Source organism: Terrapene carolina, unplaced genomic scaffold, assembly GCF_002925995.2.
Source record: "Terrapene carolina triunguis isolate 2854851 unplaced genomic scaffold, T_m_triunguis-2.0 Scaffold113, whole genome shotgun sequence".
NCBI classification, from domain to species: domain Eukaryota; kingdom Metazoa; phylum Chordata; order Testudines; family Emydidae; genus Terrapene; species Terrapene triunguis.
This window is the reverse complement of record NW_020664464.1, coordinates 17,172,833-17,197,674: the sequence shown is the minus strand read 5'-3', so window position 1 is coordinate 17,197,674 and position 24,842 is coordinate 17,172,833. Positions and strand designations below refer to the sequence as shown.

General features: G+C 40.4%; 1 protein-coding gene across 2 annotated transcripts in view; it reads right to left on the bottom strand.

Moving 5' to 3' along the window:
- Positions 1 to 4,555: 4,555 nt before the first annotated feature.
- Positions 4,556 to 24,842, bottom strand: part of JAK2 (Janus kinase 2) — a 139,966-nt gene continuing 119,679 nt past the window's right edge. For both annotated transcript variants that reach the window (XM_026652354.1, XM_026652355.1), the window contains exons 17-24: positions 24,639 to 24,789; positions 23,730 to 23,866; positions 21,787 to 21,976; positions 18,540 to 18,664; positions 14,940 to 15,112; positions 12,704 to 12,821; positions 11,034 to 11,147; positions 4,556 to 7,689 (exon numbers count right to left, since the gene is read on the bottom strand). In XM_026652354.1, coding sequence (XP_026508139.1) covers positions 7,582 to 7,689; positions 11,034 to 11,147; positions 12,704 to 12,821; positions 14,940 to 15,112; positions 18,540 to 18,664; positions 21,787 to 21,976; positions 23,730 to 23,866; positions 24,639 to 24,789 — 1,116 coding nt within the window. In that variant the 3' untranslated portion in view covers positions 4,556 to 7,581. The remainder of the gene's footprint in view (positions 7,690 to 11,033; positions 11,148 to 12,703; positions 12,822 to 14,939; positions 15,113 to 18,539; positions 18,665 to 21,786; positions 21,977 to 23,729; positions 23,867 to 24,638; positions 24,790 to 24,842) is intronic.

Sequence of the window (24,842 nt, the reverse complement as noted above, 5' to 3'; positions counted from 1 at the left end):
AAAGTAAACCAACTGTAATGTAAGTACTGAATTGATTAAAATTCACTCACAAATTAATGAATACTATACATTATTGAATTTATCCTCTCCATGCACACACATTTGTTACAAGAATGTGAGGTATTCTTACCAGGGTTCTCTCAGGATCAAGGATGACTAAGATACTGAGTATAGTATCCGAGAGGTAGCATCCAACGAAGTGGGCATTAACCCACGAAAGCTTATGCTCCAATACATCTGTTAGTCTTAAAGGTGCCACAGGACTCTCTGTTGCTTTATACTGAGTATAGTTCTACTTCACCTTTATTTAAAAAAAATCCATTAAGCAACTGATTTTTGTTGGTTAGTTGAATGGTTGTTTAGACATGTTTCACTACAGATATATATTTACAAGTGATTGGGAATGGGTTACACACAGACAAGTCATTAAGCTGAAGTGTTACGGTATTTTCCCTTTGAACATTTAACTTAAAATTGTAAATACATATTGAACATTTAAAAAAACATATGTCTGAAAGCCAGGAACTCAAAAGTAACTTTGCACAAAAACACCACAAGTCAGATATTGAAAAGTGTGGAAATGCAGAGTTTGGAATAACCTAATCACTCTTTGTCACTGGACAGTAGCGTAGTAATAACTTCATTTTCATATACACCAATTCAGAATTACAGGAAATCTTATAATTAAAAAAAAATCAAAGTAATTCAAATCAAAATGTTTCAGATTAGAGTCCATTCTCTGCTTATTTTAACAGCCTGACCATGTCCCTTTAAAATTTTAGAACTAACATTCTGGTACTCCGACATATCAATTCTTATTATTGGGGTTTGTCATCTCCTACCATCTTAGTTATCAATGTAAGAACAACTAAAGATAATTTCTTTATGCTATTACCACATTAGATGATTAAAATTGAATTTTTAAAATTAAGGTCAAGATTTAAAAAAATAACTTAAGGGGTTAGAAGCCTAATTTTAGGTAGCCTGAGAGGCTGGGTGTTGAACGCATTTGAAAGGTGAGCAAATAAGGTCTTGATTCAGGACAGCACATAAGCACACAGTTAACTTTAAGCACACGCTTAAGCACCTTTCCTGAATAGAGATGCTTTCTTGAAGTTGAAGTTTAGGCATACACATTTGAAAATCTTGGCAGCAATGTACTATTTTGTTATAGCATTTAGTTACTTTATACATTTCTTTGATCTTGGACAATTAAAATACTCAAATTTCATGTCTGTGTTCCATTTTCTAGTGCATTTAACATTCAGGTTCTCATGTACTTGCAAAGTTGCTACAGTGCTTGGAATCCAAACACTGCAAGAAAATATTTATTTAAAACAAGCACTTTAATGGAAACATTTCTAAAGCTTGTGTTACAAAAGCTAAGTTTGAGTCTAATATCTGAATATTCCTTTAATATCACTTTGTCTTGGCAGTTAGTTCACTTAGGCCTCATGTTGATCCTTTGCACAGAACTGAATTTCACCTTACGCAATCTATTTTGAGAATTCATGCATCTTCAAGTCTTGTCAGGCCATATATGCAACAAGGGAGAATTTATATTTAAGGCAGGGAATAGAAAAGTTGAAGTAACTACACTAGCAAAGAAAAAAATATTTCAAATGGTATGGCATGCGCAGTGCACATAATTAATTTGCATACGCTACTTTACCTTAAATCACCGTACACTTTAAAGTAACTTTTTCAATTAGTATTTGTCCCAGTATGCCACCTTGTGGCTGGGGTTGGCACTGTGGGTGAACCCCACCTAACTTCCCCCTAACTGGGGCAACATACATTCTCTAAAAAGGGTTCTGGGCCAGGGGGACCAAAAGAAAAACACATTAAAAATAAGTATCTCATGGAAGGAAAATTTGTAACAAACAGTTCCAGAAGCCCTTACCTCAGGACCCGATTTACAAGCTCCTCAACTCAAAAGTCTCTGAGCCAAGCCTGCTCAGGATAGTCTTCTGGAACCTGGGACAGAGATCACCATCCATTTGCAAGCTGAATGGCTTCTAATTCCCCACTCTTTTGCTCAACTTCCTGTTTTTGTTTAAATAGATCAATCCTAGGGCAGAGGAGGGAGCTTCCTTGATTATACTCAGGCTGTTCTGATTGTGAGCTCCTGGGCTGACCACTACAGTGGTAGTTCACTCACTCCTTCCTTTCCTATCTTAGTTCCTCCTGTGCTGCTGACACAAATGGTAGTCCAGCTCCTCCACTGATTACAGGCGCTTGCTAGTTGTGGTACTTCATCCCAGGTGATGCCCGCACATTCAATATCCTCTGTCACTGACTTCTACCAATTCTTCCTTGGCCATCCGTGCTTTCTCTTTCCTCCCTCAGGTATCCAATTCAGCGCTTGCTTAGCATGTCTCCCATCTTCCAGACTGTGTACATGTCTCAACTACCTGAGCCTTCTTTCTCTGAAGATATTTTCTAGCATGTCCTGCTCTGTCAGCTCCCTTACTCTCACATTTGTTTTGTCTTTCCATGAAATGTGTAATATCCTCCTCAGCTGTCTGAGATAGGAGTCTCCAATCTCTTTTTGGCCTCTGTCATCATGCACACCCCTTCTCGATACTTTGACATCTAATTTTGATTGCCAAACACTATCTCATGTCTCTGATCCTGCTCTCAGGTAAACTTTATGTATTTTTTCTCCTTTACACATTCCATCATAGCCGTACTGGCTCAAATAAATCCTTAGGATACTTCTTATCTTCCCCTACGGTTATCAAGGGTAGTTGGTGGGAGGAGGCTGTTATAAAACTATATGCAAAAATTAGAAGAAACTGATTTTTTTAAAATCATTTTAATACTTTTTGAAATATGTTGGTACAGTTATATTCATAGGGATATACAGTAATTGGTGTCTGAAAACTATGGAAGCGTTTCTTAGATACTGTGATTTGTCCAAACTCTCATTAGCTGCTAATTTCTCTCTTTTCTGATTAGGTCATAGCTTTATGGAAATTCATTCCTGTTGCTTATCACATGGACTGTTGCAACTTTTTGGAATATGCTTAAGAATGAATTTTGAAGCTAAATATATTCACAATTAGTGGACCGCAGACCAGTATTATATTTGGAAATAAAAACACATTTGTGTTTGTAAAGACTTTTTACAATATATACTCCATTTATATTAAAATGATTTTTCTTTAAATATAAAAATCTGAACAACAGTAGCTGTAATAAAAATTTCACTTTACTCTATAGCAGCAGTCATGTACGGGTAGGACAGAGCACTTTTTCACAACAAATCACAGCATTATAAATAACAAGAAAATGTGACAAACTGAATGCCAACTGAAGAAAGTAAAATAATTATGGCTTATCTGTTAATGCAAAGACTATAATATAAAAGAAAATAGAGTATATACAGAGCTACTGTAACTAATAGGAACTAACTTGTGAAGTGAATTGATTTTAAAGGTTACTACATTTGGCATTAACAAGTCCAGCAAAGTCACTGCATTTGTATCCTCTTTAAAACCAACAGTTATATTTGTGAAAGTTTTTTTTTTTTTCTGTCTGAATCAATTTTTTTGTCCGTGAGTTCTCAATCTTGCAAGGTGTTGCATAACTCCTGAAGGTGCTAATCACTGCTAGCTCCTAATGATTTCACTGATTACAAGATGCTCAAAAACTTGCAGGATCAAGCCTTTAATACAGACAATTGTTACAATAGATTAATTTACCCCTGTCCAACTGAACAAACAAAATTTGATGTGAATTTGTAGCTTTTCTCTAAAAAGTAAAATGGAATATAAAAAAGTAAAAAAACAGATGCTTTTTAAAATATGTTTTTAATAAAATACAGAACTTCAAAACTTGTAAGTTCTAACACTACACTTATGAAATCAAATAGAGTATGAAATCAGACATACTGTACTAGAACAAGCAAAGGGCTTTTATTCACTTGAAAACAATAGCAGTATGGAAGATCTCTTCATTGCATTACACAAACGTCCCTGAGATTTTTACATAAACAAGCTATATTCTGTGTCTATTAAATATTGGAAACCTACGGTGGGATCAATGAAGGGACTTAGGTGTTGCAACGCTGAGCGTCACAACCCTTATTTTTTAGCGCCTAGAAAATTACAGGAACACCACTGCGATCCACCAAGCAGTTAGGTGAGTTAGGCACCTATACAATCAACTGGGGAGAGACAGGTGCCTCAGAGAGCAAGCCACAAAAGCCAGCATACTTGGCAGAGAGCCACCTAAGCTAGCCAGTGGGAGATACCAACTAGAGATGTCTGTGCTAAGCTCTGCCCCACCCTCTCTTGGAGATAGGCACCTAAATCCAGGTTGCAGGGAGGCACCTATGTCTATGTAACAATCCATTAACAGGAACCTGCTACCTGGAGTTAGATGGCTTAGGCGCCTAAGGTGTTTCTTGAGGGAGTCAGTTAGGCACCCGCCTCGCTCCACAGATAATGGTGGTGATGGCAGGGTGGCACCCACCGTATAACTTCTCAGCCAGTGGTTAGAGCACTCACCTAGGGTGTGGGAGACCCAGGTTCAATCCCCCCCTCTCTGCCAGAAGGGGAGAAAGAATTTGAACAGGGGTCTCCCATAGCCCAGTTATTAGAATGCCTCTAACCACTGGGCTATGGGACAGTCTGAGGTAAGGCTCCCTCGCTCTTTCCTATTGCACTGTTGATAAATAATGATGCTTGGAACTGGGGGACTGGACTCAGAACTTCCTAGGTGCGTGACCCTGGGTCCAGTACTTAGATTTCAAATGGGACTTGATCTGATAAGTAAGCTCTGAGCCTACCTACTGGATCAGGCCCTGCACATAACTTAGGTATCTGAATGCCTGTCTTTCCTTGGTTAGTGAATCACACTGGGGCTCAGATAGGAGACAGGCATCTGGTCAGCTAGAATGAGGCAGCACATGGCCAAAAGAAGAAACATACGTGCCTTGGGAACTTTTACTCTAAAAAACTTCAGTGTCGAGTGAGTTCATGCGCCTACAGAGTTTGGCAGGATTTTTTGAATCGCAGTGGAGCCAAAACTGGGACTTTAAGTGCCTAAACCAGGGACGTAGGCACCTAAGTCTGGGATTTAGGTGCTTATGTACTTGCATGGATCCCACCCGTATGGGTTACTGAGTGTCATACACTGCAATTTTAGATTTCTGCATTTATCATTCCAGCAATAATGCTGTTTAATGCTTGTAAAGCTAGAATATTTTGTTTGGTTACCAAAAAAACAAAACAAAACAAAACCCCGACAAAACAACATACAAAGTTAAGACTCTACAAATGCAAAGACATCTTTTGCACAACTTATTTTAAAATCAAGTCCAAAACAATGTACAGAAATGCAACAACAGGTACTGATTTGAAAAAATGCACTTGAAAAATATACGGTGAAGTTACTTTTTAAAAAACGCTTTAAGTGTTTCAAACATCGTGGCAACAGAAGCATAAATTATTGGTAAAATAATTTCCAAAACAGAAGGCCTGATCCTGCACTTCTTACCCTTGGCAAAATCTCCCTGGTTTTGGTCAACATAAGACTTGCCTGTGTAAAACCTGCAGGAGTGTCCCATAGTGGCACAAAACATTCTCCGACTGGCACCGGGCTAAGCTGAATATTGGGTAAGCATTGTTAGAATTGAGGTACTTTTTAAAAACAATCTTCCTATAAGTTTTACATTATGACAGCACTATTGTGCCCCTTAATGTTTGTGAATAATTTTCCTGTCTCTCTGATTTGCTGTCAATTTATTTAAAAATGAACATTCCACTTGACTAGAAATCTAGAACGAAGAACAAAGGTTGAGTTGTGGTGCTCCTAAAATGAGATTTGCTCAACAAAAACAAAGTTGAACAACCACTCTAACAAGGCAAGTTAGAGTTAAATTTAGTTTACAATTTACTGTATTTTAAGAGAACAAGTAGGATCATATGGCTTGAATTAGAAAACACCACATTCACTGACTTACAGCTAGAGATAATGGGGATCGTGCCCCCAAGAAATATGCATGTAGGGGACACTCCATACACAGGTCTTCCTTCCCTCACAGGGTAGGGGGCCTCAGTTAACCTCAACAGATTGTATACCCCTTCTATGTGGGTCTGCAATGGACCAGAGAGAAGGAGTGCATGGGTCCCCCAAAAAGGGCATTTGAGCCTGGAGCTGTATTTATCTTTTCTCGACAGCTCCTTGATGTATGTTAAAGGGACTGAGGCCAGAACTACTGGAAGTACCGAGCCATGGTACAGGGACTCTGTGCAGGTGGTTCTGGCTTCATGCAGATCCCACAGAATTCTGAGGGTGGGGCCTGGGCCTGTTTGCAGGGTGGCAAATCCTGGTTCCTAAACCTCAGACTGATGTGGAGGAATTTCTGCATGGGAAATCTCACTGATATTTCCTTCTCCCAAACCTGGGGGTTTTATCAAAGGAAAGAAATAGGGGATGGGATGGTACAACTCCATCAGCAAGCAGTCCTGGTAAGATAGCTGATAGTTTTGTTGTAAACTCCTTTTTGGGAGTGGGGGCAGAAGGGCATTGTTAATCCTAATACTGAATTGTGGATTTGGAGGTATTTTCTATTTTTAGTTCAACCCCCAAAGCAGAATCCTTATTTATAGTTAAATTCATCATCACATGAAGGTTACAAAGTCAGACAGACAAAAGAGCAGCATGTAATAAGGTTAATTACGTGTTTAGCATTCTCATTCTCAGAAGTGGCCCACTGAAATCATTGCTTTATCTGAAGCAGCTTCAATTCCACTTGCTGCCTGTATTTTTATAAAATGTGGAGAGAACCCAACACTTCCGCAACAGATACATAGGGGGAAAGTAGGAAAATAGATTGTGCTGTTTTTATGCTTGTCCATTTCAATTTAACTTTTTGGGGGGAGAGGGGTTGCTGTACAAATAGAACTAAATATTTGTTCCCTTTCCCTAAAAATATTTACAGTACATCACACAACAGCCTAACATATACCTCTGCGTGTATCGCTGGCTAATAATGGACTCAAACAGGCACATTGAAAGTTGCTTAGTAAATTATCTAACCTCCTTCAATTTGTTCTACAGAGAAGCCAATTCTTCATTGACAATGAAATTATAAAACTATATTAATAAAGCACAAGCCCTTGTGCAACACACTACACAGGATGCCAAGTTGCTATACATTCAGTGTGAAAACACTAAAAATATATTCTGTGCATCTCCATCTTGGCAAGGAAATGCATTCAGTCTTTTCGTCTCCCTAAAAGCCCTACCAAAGTGGTAAGTCACTCTTTTTTTGCATTGCCAAGTAAGGCAAATACTGGTGATGCTAATTGACCACATATTAGGACACTATTTAGAAAAATAATCCACTTTCTATTAAAGTATTTCACTGTCATGTCCTTGTAGTAGCAAATGTATCCTGATGAAGAAAATGAACAGAATTCCTCACAGTTTGCAGATTCTGATAGGATATTTGCACACACGTTTTGCCCACAATAAAGATAGATGGATGGATGTGTATAATCCACAGCAACCCAAAGGGCAGACTTTGTTCTGTGTTCCAATATGTCCTCTGAACAAACTTCAGTTCTCTTATCCACCCATGTTGTCCCTTATATGATCCACTCGCACTGCAAGCTCCCTAAAGGAGGGACGCTGGCTTACGTTATTGTTCCAGCATTCTGTCATGATGGCATAAATCTGGGGAAGACATCAGAAAAGAGAGGTTACTCACCCTGTGCAGTAACTATAGTTCTTCAAGATGTGTCCCCCTATGGGTGCTCCACTTCAGATGCGGATGCACCTCACGGGCCTTTGATCAGAGGTTTTCATTAGCAGCGTCCATGTAGCTCACACATGCATACTTGTACCCTGAACTGAGGCTATAGCAGGCTGTGCAGGCAAACCACCCTCAGTTCTTTCTACACCACCAAGCCTCAGAAGGAAACTTTGAAGCAGAGGGGAAAGAGGGTGGGTAAAGGAGCACCCATAGGGCCACAATCTCGAAGAACTATAGTTACTGCACAGCGTGAGTAACCCCTCTGTCTTCTTCGAGTAGTGTCCCTGGGGGTGCGCCAGAAGCAGGAGAGAGTTTCAGAACAGAGTCCAGCACAGAGGGAAGAACTGCATTGCCAACTGCCACATCAGCTCTAGAGGCACTGACTAAGGCGCAGTGCCTGGAGAAGGTATGTACCAAAAACCATGTAGCAGCTCTGCAGACGGCAGATACTGGGACATTTTAAAGTAGAGCCACAGATGTAGACTATGACCTCGTCAAGTGAGCTGAACGACCGTAAGGGGTGGAATGTTGGCAGCCCTGTAACAAGCTATAATACACCCAGAAATCCATTTCAGTTGTCTTTGGGTAGAAATAGCACATCCTTTAGAGCTATCTGCAAAGGAAATAAACAGTCTAGGAGATTTATGAAATGATTTAGTCCCATCTAACGGGGTGAAAGGAGCGCTCCATCATTAAGATGGAGCTTGATTTCCCAGTTCTTCTGTGCCTTGGACTTGAGGGCTAAATAGCAGTGACACTTCTGTGGGATGTGTGACTCTCCCAGACAGTGAACGTACTTAGAGGGTCCATTGCTGACAGGGAAAGCCTTTCTACATGTGAGGCAACATTTAAACCTCAGTGAGCTGGACACGCCCCTCACAGGGAGGATTTCTCCAGAGGAAATTAAAGAATATTTCAATAACAAGTAATTAACTACTACTACTAAAAAAATAACAAAACCCTAACTAAACTAAACAGAACGAACTCAGCAACCAGCTGAGGCACTCACAATACTTAAGCTCCATGTCAGGCAGAAGCGTTTGAGAAGGAACTGAGGATGTTCACCTATGCGGCCTGATATAGCTTCGGTGTGGGGCACAAGGATACCAGCAGCGCATGTGTGGGTCAAACCGACACTGCTAATGAAAATCTCCGATCAAAGGTGTGTGGGATACATGTGCACCTGAAGTGGAGCACCCAGAGGGATACTACTCAAAGAAGAATTAGTATTACATACATAGAAACTTCAACTGGTTTTAAATACTTGAAGCGGGTCTGTCACAGGGTAGTAGCTGCCGGAAGGGGATCTGAATTAGTCTTTTGCTTCTGAGCAATGCGGGGGGGTCACACTAGGCGCTGACTTCCCCTGTTTTCCGTGGGTGCTCGACCCCCACTCTGCCCCCGGCCCCACCCCCACTCCACCCCTTCCCCGCCCTCATTCCAACCTCTTCCCCAAATCCCTGCCCCGCCTCCTCCCCTGAGCACGCCATGTTCCTGCTCCTCCCCCCCCCCCCCCCCCGGGCCGGCCAACCCCCCTTTGGGGGGGGGGGGGGGGGGAAACGGGGGGGGGGAGGGGGGGGGGGGGGGGCGGGGCACGCGGGGGGGGGGGGGAGGGAAGGGAGCTTGTCTGCCACTAATTTTTCCCCGTGGGTGTTCCAGCCCTGGAGCACCAACAGAGTTGGCGCCTATGGGTCACAGTGCTGCAGAGACTGAATGATCAGCTCATGTCTCACTAATCACTTTCTTTGATTCATGGAAGCAGAAGCAGTGAGTGAGGGCATCTAGCTTTGCTCTACCAGAGGAGTGATTATAATAGCAGGGCTTTGAGTTTGTGGGGAAAAAAGTTGGGTAGATCCTCGAAGCAGTGAAGACCCTGTACCCATTTCCAAATGGAGTTAGAAACATTCCTTTTAAAAAAAATAGCTTGTAATCCATCAGGGGGCTAAATGGGAGAGAATCACAGTTTCTTACTGTGAAAAAGCACTTGCATCTTGCTCTGGTAGGATATGTAATACCTGACCTTGAAATGTTGACATTATTTTTGAGATAAGTTGGAGAAAATTCTAAAAATGTAATGAATTTTTTCTTCTTCTTTCCTTGAGGCCTGAACAGTTTGAGTTGTGATAGCCTGGCTTAAGAAGTGGAAGGTTACAAAAATAGAAGCAATTAAAATATATATATAAGTAGAATATTTCTAAGACATCTGGCAAAATACATGATGAGTTTGTGTTCTCAGATAAGGGGTTTGCATGCAAAAACAATTAGTTATACAAACAAAAATGCAAGCACAAATTCAGAAGCCACTTCTGAACATTTATTTTTAATGTGTGTATAAAACGAACACAATTACAATACAAGGCTCAATCCTATCAAAAATTATGCACATTCTTAACTTTACGTACATGAACAGAGTTCCACTGACTACTCCCCATGGGACTACTTATGTATTTAGAGTTAAGCAGGTATGTAAATCTTTGCAGAATTAGGCCAGACTCCTCCCTAACAAGTATGTGCATTCCTAAATTTGCAGTGGGAAGAGAAATAATCAAGCAAAACACAAGCTTTTTTTTAAATCTGGAAATTAAATGCAAAAAAACTGTTTAATAATAAGACTGTATAGTTAAAGTCACAAGAGTCATGAAATGCAAAGTTTAATAATACTGTTGAAATCTTAACTAGGATGCTAATATGTAGTATTCTCTATTCCTATTTTTCAGGTTACAATAGGTAGCTTAATGTGTTACCATTTATGTTGTAAAATTTCTATGTGCAATGCAGCCAAGTTAATGTGACTGTGACCACTAGAACTTCTGCATTTCTTGACTTTTTGAGATTTAAATTTTTCAGTTTGAAGGTTGCATTAATAGTTTTTTCCTTTTATATTACAAGATGCCAGCCAGATACATTAATAGACTGTCTGTTAATCTCCCAACGGCCTTATTAAATTTGCAATTCTGAACTTAAGTCTGCTTGTGCATCTATTATAATAGGTCACAGGTAACCTATCCAGAGATATTCAGCAACATTTTTACATCTAGGTTATTGACAGATTGCCATACTAAGAAGCAGGAGCTGAATGTTTGATAATTACTTGGTCTTATAACTACCATAAAATAGCAGCACAATGTTCTACTGTGTTTGACTATGCATCCTGTGTAACTGATGTTTCTTCAATAACCCAGGCATCACAGAACAGAGAGCTTATATTTACTATATATTCACCCTGGCTGATCCAATGTTAAGACAAAAAAATTAATAGTAATACCTCATCAGGACATCCATCTGGTCTCGGCAGCCGTCCATTGTTCTTCAAAAGCTCTATCAAATGGAATACAATCATCTGCCCTTGTTTATCATTACCAATCATGCGCATGAATTCCTGAAACACAAAGCCAACTTTTATTCATGTAAAAGTTATTATACTTTATAACACTTTGAATTGAATTTTTTTTTTTTTTTTTTTTGGTTTTGAAAAATCTATGACAATAGCGTTAAGGATACTCTAGATAAGGATAAACTAGATAAAGGTAGTAATTATGATGCAGATAAGGCATTCCGAAAGAACCAGGATGATGTCTTCATATCTTAGAGTGACAATGAAATACTTTTTATTCCATCAGTAACTAGGGATGATATTGAACAGCAACTATTTAAAGTTAAACATTTTTAAATTTAAAGACAGTGTGCAGCCAAGAGTAATAAAAGACTTGGCTGAGGATCTCTCTGAAGCATTAATATTATATTTTAACAAATCTTGGAACACTGGAGAAGTTCCAGAGGACTGGAAGATGGTTAATGTCATGCTGATATTTAAATAGGGTAAAACAGGATGACTAAGGTCATTGTAGGCTAGTTAGCTTCACATCAACCCCAAACAAAATCATGGAAAGGCTGGTATGGGACACAATCAGTAAAGAATTTAAAGGATAGTAGCATAATGAATGCCAATCAACATGGTTTTGTGGAAAATAGGTCTCATCAAACACATGTAATATAGTTTTTTGATGAAATCACATGTGGTTGGTAAAGGTAAATGTGTAGACATAACAGATAATCTTCTGTAAGGCATCTGACTTAGTTGCGCATGATGTTCGGACAAAAAATTAGCACTATACAAAATCAGCGTAGCCTATATAAATGGATTAAAAGCCGGTTAACTGATAGACTACAAAAATTAATTGTAAAAGGGGGACTAATCCAATGGGGGAGTTTTTAGTGGGCTCCTATAGGGATCTGTGCTCAGCCCACTGCTATTTAATATCTTTATTGATGATTGAAAGAAAATATCAAATTATTGCTGGTAAAATTTGTAGATGACACGAAAGTTGGGGGATTGGTAAATAATGATGGGGACAGTTATACATCCAACTTGGATTGCTTGGTAAGGTGGACTCATGTGAACACCATGTATTTTAACACAATCAAATGTAAGGTCATACCATCTAGAAACAAAGAATACAGGTCATATTTATAAGATGAGGTACTGTATCATGGAAAGCAGTGATTCTGAAAAAGATTTAAGGGGTCATGGTAGGCAACCAATGGAACATGAGCTCCCACTGTAATGCTGTAGCTAAGAAGGGTCTTAGAAATGGTTGCAAATAGCATTAAGATGTGTCAGTCATACTTGAGGCTTTAGTATGGGAAAGTCTGACATTTGAGTATTTTAAAACTGTTTCATACAGTTATGAACCCTAGTATGGCTACGGCTTTTACAGATGTCAGATAATTTTTTACCCCAATTAACATTTTATGCCTTGGTACTAGTGGGTTTTCAGTATATTTCATCCTATAACTGCATGCTGCATTACGAAAATCCAATTCTCAGCATAAAAGGAACGGTAAATAACTATCGATTTAGATCTATGTACGATCTAAATTTTTAGTTAAGCTCATGAGAGAAGGAACTTCAGAAAGCTGTAACTATGCACTGACCGCTGGAGGGCTTTTGCTCTTTTCAATATATGTGAAGAGTTCATACAGGACCACGCCAAAGCTCCACACGTCAGAGGCCACAGAAAACTTGCTCTCTGTCAGAGATTCTGGAGCATACCTGTATCAAAAAGTCATGGGAAACATCAGCAAAGTTAATATAGAAGGAAAAAAGGGACATCCTTCTGCACCTTTTTTTTTTTTTTTTTTTTTTTTAGGATTAAGGCATCTTAATTTGACAAACCTAAAACATGTCATGAGTAGATTTTCTTATTACATGTTTACAGACGTTAATACCTCTGCATTTTATTATATTACCATCACTTGTATCTATGCTTTATTTTACTTCTTAAAAAATTATTTAAATCTTCCTGATTTCGGTTTCTACAGCGGTGTACTCAGAATGCCTTACTTATACAATATGATGAACAACACAAAAAACCCTCTCGTGTGAAGAGCCTGACCCAAGGCCATTGACGTCAATGAGCGTCTTTCCATCAATGTCATTGTGCTTTGGCTCATGCCAACTGACTCTGTTCTCATTTAAGCCCCCCTGTCCCGGTACTCAAGAATCTAATATCTATGTATGTTGAACACATATTCTCAACTCTCTTCTTTAGAGTATAACATTTCTAGAGTGCTTAAAGTTGACAAGTACAGCTCATGTAAATAGCATGCACTCTGCTCAAGAGTACAAGTAAATTAAGCTCTTTCACATAAACATGCATCTATATTAAGATTTCCTATGGTCCCCATCTCCATAGTATCGTAATGTCTACACAGAGTCTTCTCTTTTCCCTTCCCTAGTTAAAAGGAGACTCTGATTCTAGATTATTTTTTAAAAGCATCTATCTGATTATTACAGAAAAGTGTTATCAAAGAGGAGGACTTTGCAGTGTGTCCTGGAGACTCTGGATGACTTAGACATACTCTGAAAACTCATCCCTCACCTGAACATTAGCTTCTACTCTCACTGTCCAGGGAGAAACTCTGCTGAATGTGGTCAGAAGACATGGACCTTGGTATGCAAGAGGCTGTCTAAGATATCAGGAAGGCAGATATGAATGCTCAACCTACAAGTACCTCAAAGGCTGAAAACTTTAAAGCCATGTGAGAACTTCTATCTGGTTACAAGAACTGCAAATCCAGTCCACTGAGATGGGTTTCTTTGGAGAACATTCTTCACATTCCTTTAAAACTTCTCAACCTTTTAGCACCTTTGCTGATCAATACAGTAACTCCTCACTTAAAGTCGTCCTGGTGAATGTTGTTAGGTGCTGAGCAATTAGGGAACATACTCATTTAAAGTTGTGCAATGCTCCACTATTATGTTGTTTGACTGCCTGCTTTCTCCACAGCTGGCAGCCTCCCTACGCCCTCCCCCCCCGCAGCGCTTCCCACCCGCCAGCAGACCCCACAGATCAGCACCTTCCCCCTCCTCCCCCTGCCTGCGTCAATCAGCTGGCTTGCGGCATTTAGGAGGGAGGAGCGGCAATCAGCTGGCTTGCAGCGTTCAGAAGGGAGAGGAGGGAGGGGGGAGGAGTGAGGACGCAGCGTGCGAAGTAAAGGGGGAGAAGGTGGGGGGGGGGGAGAAGAGGCGGATCAAGGGTGGTGGCTTGGGGGAAGGGGTGGAGTGGATGGGCCGAGGGTTGAGCCTCCTGTCCCCGGCAACGTCAGTTCCGGTGCTTGCAAGAACAGCAAAAGGAGCAGCCGAACAATCCATCCTCTTCCACTCTCTGACTCCACCACCTCAACCAAGCTTCATACTCAGCAGTGATGATTGTAGTATTAAATTGCTTCTTTAAAATTGTTTAAAATGTATAGAATGCCTTGTCTGGCAAAAAAAAAATTCCCCTGGAACCTAATCCCCCCACCCCCCTTTACATAAATTCTTATGGGGAAATTGGATTCGCTTAACATCGTTTCACTTAAACTCGCATTTTTCAGGAACATAACTCAACGTTAAGTGAGGAGTTATTGTATTAGAGAATTAAAAAAACAGCTAGAATACACAGATTAACAACTACTTCATGAGAACAGCTTGAAAATATCCACATTTACAGATTTCTATACAGTAACTAAAATCCTGTGTGACACGTTTTATGCTGAGCCAAAGCTACGGACTTTGCCTTTTAGACTCCGCAACAAACAAAAATATTAGTATCTTTCAGTGCAATAAAATCCAGCTCTGTGCACTACAAACACCCGGCCTTGTTTCATGAAGCAAATGAAAACTCACCAAAATATAGGGCTTTCTCCAGGCTCTTTCACTTTGTAGTATTCTTTGTCTTGTGGCAGGACTTTTGTCAGTCCGAAGTCCCCAATTTTAACTCTGTTCTCATTCTCCACTAAGATGTTTCTCGTTGCTAGATCCCGGTGAATGTACCTTTTTGTGCCCAGATACTCCATGCCCTAAGTGTGAAGATAATACACAAATTAAATAATTGTTATTAAAACTCAATAGAGATACAGGGCCAAATTTAGCACTGGCATAAGTGGCTGTAATTTCATCAATTTAAATGCAGTCATATTTGTCTATGGCAGTGGTGAATTTGGTTCAGAGAGTTTAAACGAAATACAGGAAGAATAGCAAGCTTTTTTGTCTGAATGCCTATCTTTTTTGGAGAGAGCTTCTTAATGCTTCAAGGTGCAGTAAATTTCCTTAGCTGAGGGGAGCTGGATTGGACCCTCCTCTGAGCCCAGCAACATTACTCCTAGCTTATTGAGAAGGGCAGCTCCTGTATCTCCCTCTCTGGGGGAGATACAGGTCTGTGCTAGCAGACCTCCAGCCATTAGCCCAGGGAGAATGAAAGCCAGGCTAAGTTTCTGGCATGATAACACAAAGTGCCAACCAAGCCAGCCCCGTCTGACTGCCAATCTTGGCTCTGCTTCCCCTTCTCTCCTTTGCTTGCTCTATCCAGCTCTATTTTATCATCCTTTTTGATCCCCACAACCTGTGTGATCTTCCTCACATCCCCACTAGCATTCACCATCACAAACATTCTCTCTCATACTCCGAGTAGGGACAACCTATGACCAATGCTGCCTTGAATAAGACATTCTTTCTGATGTTGCTGCTCCCCAGATGTCAAACCTCCTACAGGAGCAAGCAGTTTGGCTATGGTGCCTATTCCTTTTGTCACTGATGAAATATGAGAGGGGGGAACATGGGCATAGTTTGGAGGGAGGACAGGCGGGCATTGCTTCCCCCCGAAACTGCAAACCTCAAACAGATGCATAATTTGCCCCTCCACACATAGCCCCTTTGGCCGAACTAAAGATGCCCCCCCCAAGAAGTCAAATTATGCCCCAGACTTCTGTCAATCTTTTTGAACAGATTTTTCCTTATTTTCTTTATACCACTAGATGGCACCATTGTGTACCAGTACTTTATTTGCTGCCAGGCGGAAGGATAGCCTGATGCCCTCAGATGCAAGCTCTTAATGCCTCGCTGTGGATGGCACATTAACAATGTTAGAGCTGGCACTTTTGCCCTAAAATCCATATATGCCCCTTCCATGACATGCCTAGTTTCCATCACAAGACCGGACATCGCTCTCAAATCCTGGCTTCTTCCATGGCTGTCCCGATTCCTCAGTCAGGCCACTGGACTGGGAAACTGGTATTGTTTCTGAATACCACCTTTGCAGCTATTTCCCTATCTTTCAGACACTGTAAATGGAAATGCTATTCTCCTCTACCTCTAAGTCTTCGGCTGAAAACAACCCCATGGTTTATGATTTATAAAATGCACAAGAGATTGATTTATTTGAATCAGGGCTGTCATAGGGGCCTATTATTTATTTGCCACGTAACACCACATGGTATATATTTGTCCAGCGATGTGTCCCTTTTATTTCCATTAATTTTAATGGGAGTCATGCACATATTGAGAGGAAAGTATGGGCCGCAGTCTTACTCTGCCAAACGGAACCTGAATCCAATGTCTTCACTATCTTTTAGCTTCCCTCAAGACTGAAAGTGTCCAGAAAAAAATGTCACTGGTGACAAGATCCAGCATTATATAAATCCATTGACATTTCAGCAGGTAATAAACAGAAAAGGACAAGGAGAAGTAGTTTTGAAAACTCCAGACCAACATTAAAAAAAAAAGAAGTAACTCCTTGGATCTTTTAATGGAATACGTTTTTAGACCAAAAGAACAGCTGCATAAATAAAAACAGCAGGTACAAAATCTCACCCCAGAACAGTAACTTTGCCTACAGTGATTAGCTCCAATCTTTTTCCTAATTAGAAGACAGAGTCGGTAAAGTACGATTTCTGCAGTTCCTCTCTCAACATTGTGTTGCAATCAGAGCCAGCTTCTGCATTCTGGCCAGGGCTTAAAAATAATTGTGCCACCACTCCCCATTCCCCAAACATCCACGACCATCATACCCATGAGCAAAGCGCTGCCTTTCAGAGCTGAGGAAGGGTTAGAGAGAATTCTCAGACATATTCCAAAGTTTATTAACTCATTTTACGTAAAAAGCATGCGTGTGGGTGAATCTGTAGGTCCCACCAGCCTCCTGCTGCAGAAGTGGAGCCTGGACCCCAAGTGCTTGTTCTTTTCAACCTAATAATTGGTTTATATCATCTATATTTGCAAAGTTATCTCTGCAACAGAACTAGCTAGAAGTTTAATTTAAAAAAAAAAAAAAAAGAGAAGATTCTCCTTTATATTTCTAGTTGCCCCCAAATCCAAGGGGCTCATAGCTGGGCTTTGTAGGGCCCGAAAGGCCAGTTTTGGTCACAGTGCTACTGTGTACATCATTTGTTGCTTGCTCAGTGTGGGCTCTTGAAGAGTTTAAATTAAATTTAAGTATAAAGGAAAAATATTCACACTTCAAAAAATGACAAATGGTTCCAAAGCTAGTTCAGGAGAGATCAAAAGTGTATCAAGAACTTCACAAAGCAGGATCCAGAGGAGGGAAACTCACCCAGGGCCAGTCCCCCTCCCTGTTCCGCTACCTCCCAGCACTTTGCAGAACTGCACACAGATTCCTGCACTTTGCCACCACACAACAGGCTCCTGCTGCACTAACTGGCATCTACAAAAGCATCCTCATTAGTCACAAGAAGAGCTGCCTCTGGGAGTGCTGATTTTCATAGCAGAGGGCTTGCAAAGTGTCAGCTACAAGCCATGAGGCTTAGGAAATAATGGGACGGAGAAAAGGGAGGGACAGAAGAGATGACAGGGGAGCAAAGAAACATGGGTTAAAATACTGATGTGAGAGAAAAGATCAGAAAATGGAAAGGATGGTACTATTATAGTTGAACAACCAGATCTTGAAAAAACTGCTAGCACACGATGAATAGAAAGCATACCTAGGTGTCATCAGCTTCTGGAAAATCTAATCTAAGCTTTTATTAAAAAAAAAAAAAAAGCTTCTAGCCCTTATGGCTTCAAACACAAACTAAGTGGAAGTGATGGCATGCTTTCTGTCTGAGTCAGCAGACAGGCAAGCTTCAGTGCTTCTGTTGCAGCTCACATCTTTATCAACTAAAGAGTATACTGGCATGTACTACAGAATGCTTTACTTTCACGCAATAAGAAGCACATAACACCAATATCTAAGAGGACATTTGACCAACCTAGCTTAGAACAAGCAAAAAGGTGATTAGTTTTCTGAGATGAGGGGTCACCCTATGAGAAGGAGGACATCTAGTTACTCCGTTCTACTCACAAATGGTGAACCAGTGTTGACAATGAAAACAAACATTTATTTGCTGAATCAGGCATTTCTAATCAATATAACAATAAACATTCTTTAGAGGGAAGCACTGCTAACAGACTGCAGGTATGTACATTGTTAACAGCATCTATAGGTTTTCTTACCTTGCATATCTGAGACGTATACTGCAGAAGTTTCTTGTGATCCAGCCTCTCCTTGTGTTTCTGGATATAGTCTCGTAAACTTCCATATGGTAAATATTCCATGATTAATCTCAGATTTCTACGACCTTTTTAAATACATACAAAATATAAGGTTAGATTTTTGTCATTTCTTAATACAAATAATTATATATATCTGCAAATAAATTTACTAGTAAACAGTGCTGAAAATATTTAAATATTTCACCCTGAAGGCTCTTCTATTCTTGCTCCATCAGAACATGTGTAGTTCAGAACAGTCTTACATAGCCTGTATCACACCACATTCTTACTCTAATTGGAAATAAGATGGATTGATTTGCAGTTTTAACCTTGGCCCCATCTGCACTATATGTACCACCCTGGTTTTGTAACCAGGTCATGACACCCTCCTCTGACCTAGATACAATAAACTCAAAGTTGAACTATGTCCACAGAGCAGGACACAACACAGTTATGTGTCAGATATGTTTGCACGTTCATACTATCACAATGCCCAACCATGTTTGTATCAGTGCATCCTGAGAAATCTGGAATCATTACGGCACAACATCTCAGCAGGGAATACAAAGTCAGGAGGTCATACATAGAGTGCCACCAACAGCACATGGGGCAAGACACTCCATGTAGTAAGACACCCCATGGAGCTGGAAAGAAGTAGGAGTGACAATCCAGTTACATGGGTATGCTCAGGGGTCCCAGCCACACAGCAAATAAAGCCTCAATTTTGCAATGGACAATGCACGAGCATACCACTGCAACCATGCAGAACTGAAGTGAAGTCAATAGGAAAGAGTATCATGTTAATGAACACAATATTAAACACATATTTGTCCCTGTCTACATGTTTAAAATCACATTAGTAAACACCATGTATTTTTCCAGCGTAGAGAAGATCTGAGAGAAAGAACTTCTAAAATTTGATCGATGTTTTATTTTACACAGTGCCAACATGCCCAGAATGCACACAATGAACTGAGCAAAACACATGGATTTTGTGTGGTGTGTATGTACACATTGTCTTCTATGAATACCTAGACATCCTCTCTCTCTCAAACCTCAAATTCTCAGAGCTGGACACTTTTCTAGTAAAGTAAATAAATATACAAACAGACGCATTCAACCTAGAGCAAACTAATGACTCCATAATTGAAGAAACAGTCACAGGAGCGAAGGAGAATTCTCTATTAGTTTACCAGCAATTTTATACCCAGAAATACTCAAGTGCCTTATCTAGAGTACACTTTAAATAGCACAAGATTCTGCAATAAATTCTGCTAAGCCCAAAAAACTGACAATGAAATAGATTTAGGCCCTTTTTAAGAGGTTCCACAGCAGACAATTTTTCTCCAACTATTTTCTAAGGAAGGAGCATAATGAAAGTTGATCAGTCTCTCAGTTTTACTCTGTTCCATAATACATCATTTGTGAAGTAAATAGCAAGAACACGCAGACTAAAATGAAACACTATTTCACATAGCACACATTCAGCCGCTGGAAGTCACTGTCACAGGTGGACAGTGAGTCAAATATTGTGCCTGGATCACTGAATGAATATTAATGCCCTCTGTAGTTCACAAACTGAGTGTGCCATACTGGCTCAGTTCATTTGTTCATGAAATACACTATCTTGTTCCAGTATCAGGCAATATCTGTTGCTTCAGAAGAAGAAACAAATCTCAATACTAATACACCTACCCAACAGTATGCAGTGCGGGGGGGGGGGGGGGGGGGGGGGGGGGGGGAGGGGGGGGGGGGGGATTTCTTCCTGAGCACAGCAGGCTATCGTTATACTATCATCTTTTAGGAAAAGATTACTAATCGGTTTCTCTCAAGAGAACAAAGACCTCCTTTGCAGGGTAGGATGAGAGGCCACAGACAAGCTCAACAAAAATGTTCAAAGTCTGTAGGCCCTAGGGAAAAAAATTACTCCAATGAGGCAGCAAGTGAGAGCAAATCTACTAAATTCCAACTAATCCTGGTTTTGATTAGAGAAATGAGTGAGCGAAGTTACGTAGCAATTTAGTCCTGCTTTCTTTGAAATCAGAATTTATAAAGGCAATCTTCTTCCACATTTTCATTTACCTAAAATAAATCAAATTGTTACCGCACTGTAATGGGACACAATCACAGAAATGCATTAAAACATTTCTTTAACCCCTGAACATATTTTTAATTAAACACTGTGTCAGTGAATGCTTAGTTATTGTCTTTTAGCCTGACCAGCAATGTGCATTTATCTACTTAAACCCACATTAACATAAATGCAAATTTGTGTACCTACACTATGCTACTGCTGAGGCACAGCCACGATATTTACTTAAGATACATGTGAAGGTGAAGTGGAAATGTTTATTTCTGAAGCAAGAGACTAATACTACCGTATGTCCAAAGTTATATTTGATTCATGCTTTAACTAGCACCGCCAACACAAAACAGAAATTAAGCTTTTAAAGTTCCACCTCGCTACACAGGTGAAGATGGTAGCTGCCATCAAGTTGGTCAGCAATGTTAACAGCTTGAAAACCTTCATTTTGGTTTGAAAACAAGGCTTTTTAAAGCAAAGACCATGGGTGAAATTCTGATGCTACCGATGAGAATGGCAAAAATCCCACTGACTTCAACAGAGCCAGGATTTCACTCCATGACTTTAAAGCTTCTAAAATGTTCCCTGGCTATTCTCCTCTCATAGAGGAAGTCCATGAAGTGGAGTCCACTCTGCTGAGACGGCAGTGAGTCAAAAACAAAAAGAGGAAGAAATATTTAGGTTCCCCCACATTTTTATGGAACTTTTCAGGACTTTCTACATGGACTTTTGTCTGTACTTTACAGTGTAATTAGTTGCAAATAGTTACAATTTTTACTTTTAAAAAAAGCTATCAGAGAATAGTCGTCTATAACTGCAACAGATTAACTAGATGAAATCGTGTCCATTTGGCTTAATGAAGCACTGTATGATGGACACTGATTCTTTTGCTATGCCATCTATAAAAGCTCTGATAAAGTCAGGAAATGTATTCCAACAACATGAAAACATTTAATGAGTTCTGGCTTTGTTTTGATTAATAAGCAGTGAGCGCAAGGAAGGACAAACACCTGTCAAGGATGGTCTAGATAATACTTAGCCCTGCCTTGAGTGCAGGGGACTGGACTAGATGACCTCTCGATGTCCCTTCCAGTTCTATGATTCTATGTTAAACGCTTTACATACCGGCACTGTAGCACACTCCCTTGTACTTAACAATGTTATCGTGCTGCAAGGATTTAAGGATTTCAATTTCCCTTTCAAAGTCTCGTAGGTGCTCTTCTGTGCTGTGTTGTAGCTTTTTTACAGCCACCACCTCTCCAGTATTGTCTTGTAGTGGGTCATACCGGCACATCTCGACACTGCCAAAGTTACCCTAGACCAAAACAGAAACACTTAAAGTAAAAAAGCCCATGTCACAGTCATTTCCTAATTACCTGTGTACAACTGCACCAGGATTAAAGGGACCACATTTTCAAAGTGAAAAACCAGGACACCAGGCTGGGGTGGGAGAGGGGAGGCAAAAGAGTATCACAGGGGACAGTTTAGGTGGGATTGGGGGAGATGTGTTTGGGAAGCATGTTGAGGAGGTGGGAGCAACCTCTGTTCCCTCTCTGCCTCCTCAATTTCTTCCCACTCACACTTCAGAATTAATAGCTGGGACATGTAGCAGTAAAGGGTGGAAAGGGATAAAAACAGCATTGACTCCACTGCAGCCTCTTAACAGTTTTCAGCTATTACTGCACCTTTACAGTATTTTTGACTCTTATCTGTGGGCCAATATCCTGCCCCCGCCCCATTCCCCAATTCTCCTTTATTTCTTGATCTTCTCCATTTGTCTCTCTATTGTGTCCTTCTCCCCCTCCCACCCCCCGCATTTTGCTAACTTATTTTCTATGCCTGTCTTCATTTTCCTGACCATAAGTTTCTGCTCTGTTCATTTCCTCTCCTTGCTAACTAGCTGTTCCCAGAACTATCCCCTGCCTCACTTATTCATGCTCAGTCCAGTGTCTCCCTTCTTCTGCCCGAGAAACCAACTCTTCTGTCTCCTGTACTCTACCACAAACCATCTGCATATGGGGGCAGTGTTACTAGAGTCTCTGATTCCGTGTGTCCAGAATGTTAACATGTGACAAGCATGGTGGGGAGTGGTTCTCAAAAAGCACATGTGCTTAGCTGGGGTTCCGTCAGTTTCATCAGGACTGCTGGCCAGCAGCACCTTCATGCAGCCAGTCTGCAGAGGTCTGCAAAACATGTAGCCAAACACTGGTTTCTGCAGCATAACACTTTCAGTGCCAGCCCCTGTTAACAGAGACATTCTCAGTTTTAAGAGGCACTCAGTTGCCCTATTCAGGATAGTTCAGATACAAAAAAAAAAAATCAGTTACCATGCAGAAGAGCTCAGGAGCAATTTTAAATGAATCTAAGAGCAGAAAATAAAAATGGAAAAAGATAGGTCTATCTAGGTGTTAGTAACACACTCCTGAAACTTTTAACCACTCAGTGCCACTAGATTCAGTGCAGAGATTCCATCCCAGAGTTCTGTTCTGTTTAGTGATACCCTACACAGTGACTGACAGGCAAATCTGGAAGGAATGTGCATTGTGCTTATATCTGTCTGGAACCATATTTACACAATTTATTCCAATAACACAAAGGTGCAATGAAAATGATGTATAAGAAGTCACCAGGAGGAAATTGAAAGGTGGGATTCTTCCAGCCACTTAGGGCTTGTCTACACTTGAAATGCTACAGCTGTGCTGCTGTAGTGTTTCAGTGAAGATGCTATCTACACCAATGGGAGGGGTTTTCCCAGCAGCATAGGTAATTCATCCCCCAAGAGGCAGTAGCTAGGTCGATGGAAGAACCCTTCTGTCAACCTAGTGCTGTCTACAGGGTGACTTAGGTCAGCTTAACAACGCCACTCAGGAGTGTGGATTTTTCACATGCTTGACAGACGTAATTAAACTGACCTAATTTTCTAGTGCAGACCAGGCCTTAGAGTTCAAAACTTCCTTCCAAGTGGCAAATCACCCATAAATGAGAACATGCAAAGTCATCGTAAAGAACCTCAGTTACACCTAAGTAACCTTATTTCTTCCAGTCAGTTAGAGTTCAAAGCTTCCTACCTTGCCAAGTTGCTGTAAGAACTTAAGGTGTCTCTCTTCAAATTGTGTTGGGTCCCTGTCTTCAAACGCCCCAGAAAACCCAAGAGCACCAATCCTCATGTTTGGTAACATGTCATTTTCTGTCAATAGCTCGTAATCTGGGCAAAAACCAAAAAAAAAAAAAAAAATGATGAAAGGGTAAACCTTGTCATTTTGCTGACATGCTCCCCCTTCCCTCTCTAGGTCTATCCAGAGCATAATAGAATATTAACAGTGGATTGAACTCAGTTTCCTAAATAAATATCAGATAGTAAGTTGCTGCCACAAAGAATGAGTTATTACAAACCAGCAAATTGGAGTGACACTCTGGATGCTGCTGGGCCAAAAAAAAGAGACTGGTCTTGACAGCTGACTCATAGTGACCCTTCTCTTAAGAATTTTCAAACATGGATTTTTGCAAACCAATCCTTGCTGGTTTAACTATAACACCTACTGTGCAATGGCCCCTTTTCTAGGGGGCACAACATTCAAAAATCAGAAGGGCATTTGATAACCAGGGAGTAAGTCTGCAGGAACAGTAGCAAGTTTAGCAGTATTTATCCCAGCTACTGGGAGAAAGTACAAGGATCATTGATATAATGTACTTCACTAAGAAGCTAGGACTGCAATCTTGCCAATATATTTGAAATCAATATTTATAATACAATGAAAATGTTTTGAATGATCCCCCAGTAAAATTCACTTTTAATAGCAAACTGGAAAACAATAAAATAGATTCATCATAACGTCTGTTGTTTATGTTGTGGTAGTGCCTTGGACCAGGATCCCATTATTCTAGACATTCTATGGACACAGAACAAAACAGCCCCTACCTCCAAAGAGTTTACAACCTTCTACCAAAAATCCATTCCCTTTCCTTCATGAACTTACCTGGTGTGAACAAACTGTTAAGATCACGTATAATGGCTCTGAAAGAAGGTCTGAAATCTGGCTCATAATCCATACAGTTGTTTATAAGATTTGCTAGTTCTGTCCAGTTTGGAGCAGGAAGCTGGTGCCTATCTTCATAAAACTGTAGCTTCTAGGATTAAAGACAGAAGATGCTTTAGTGTATAATACCATTCTCAGCAGCTT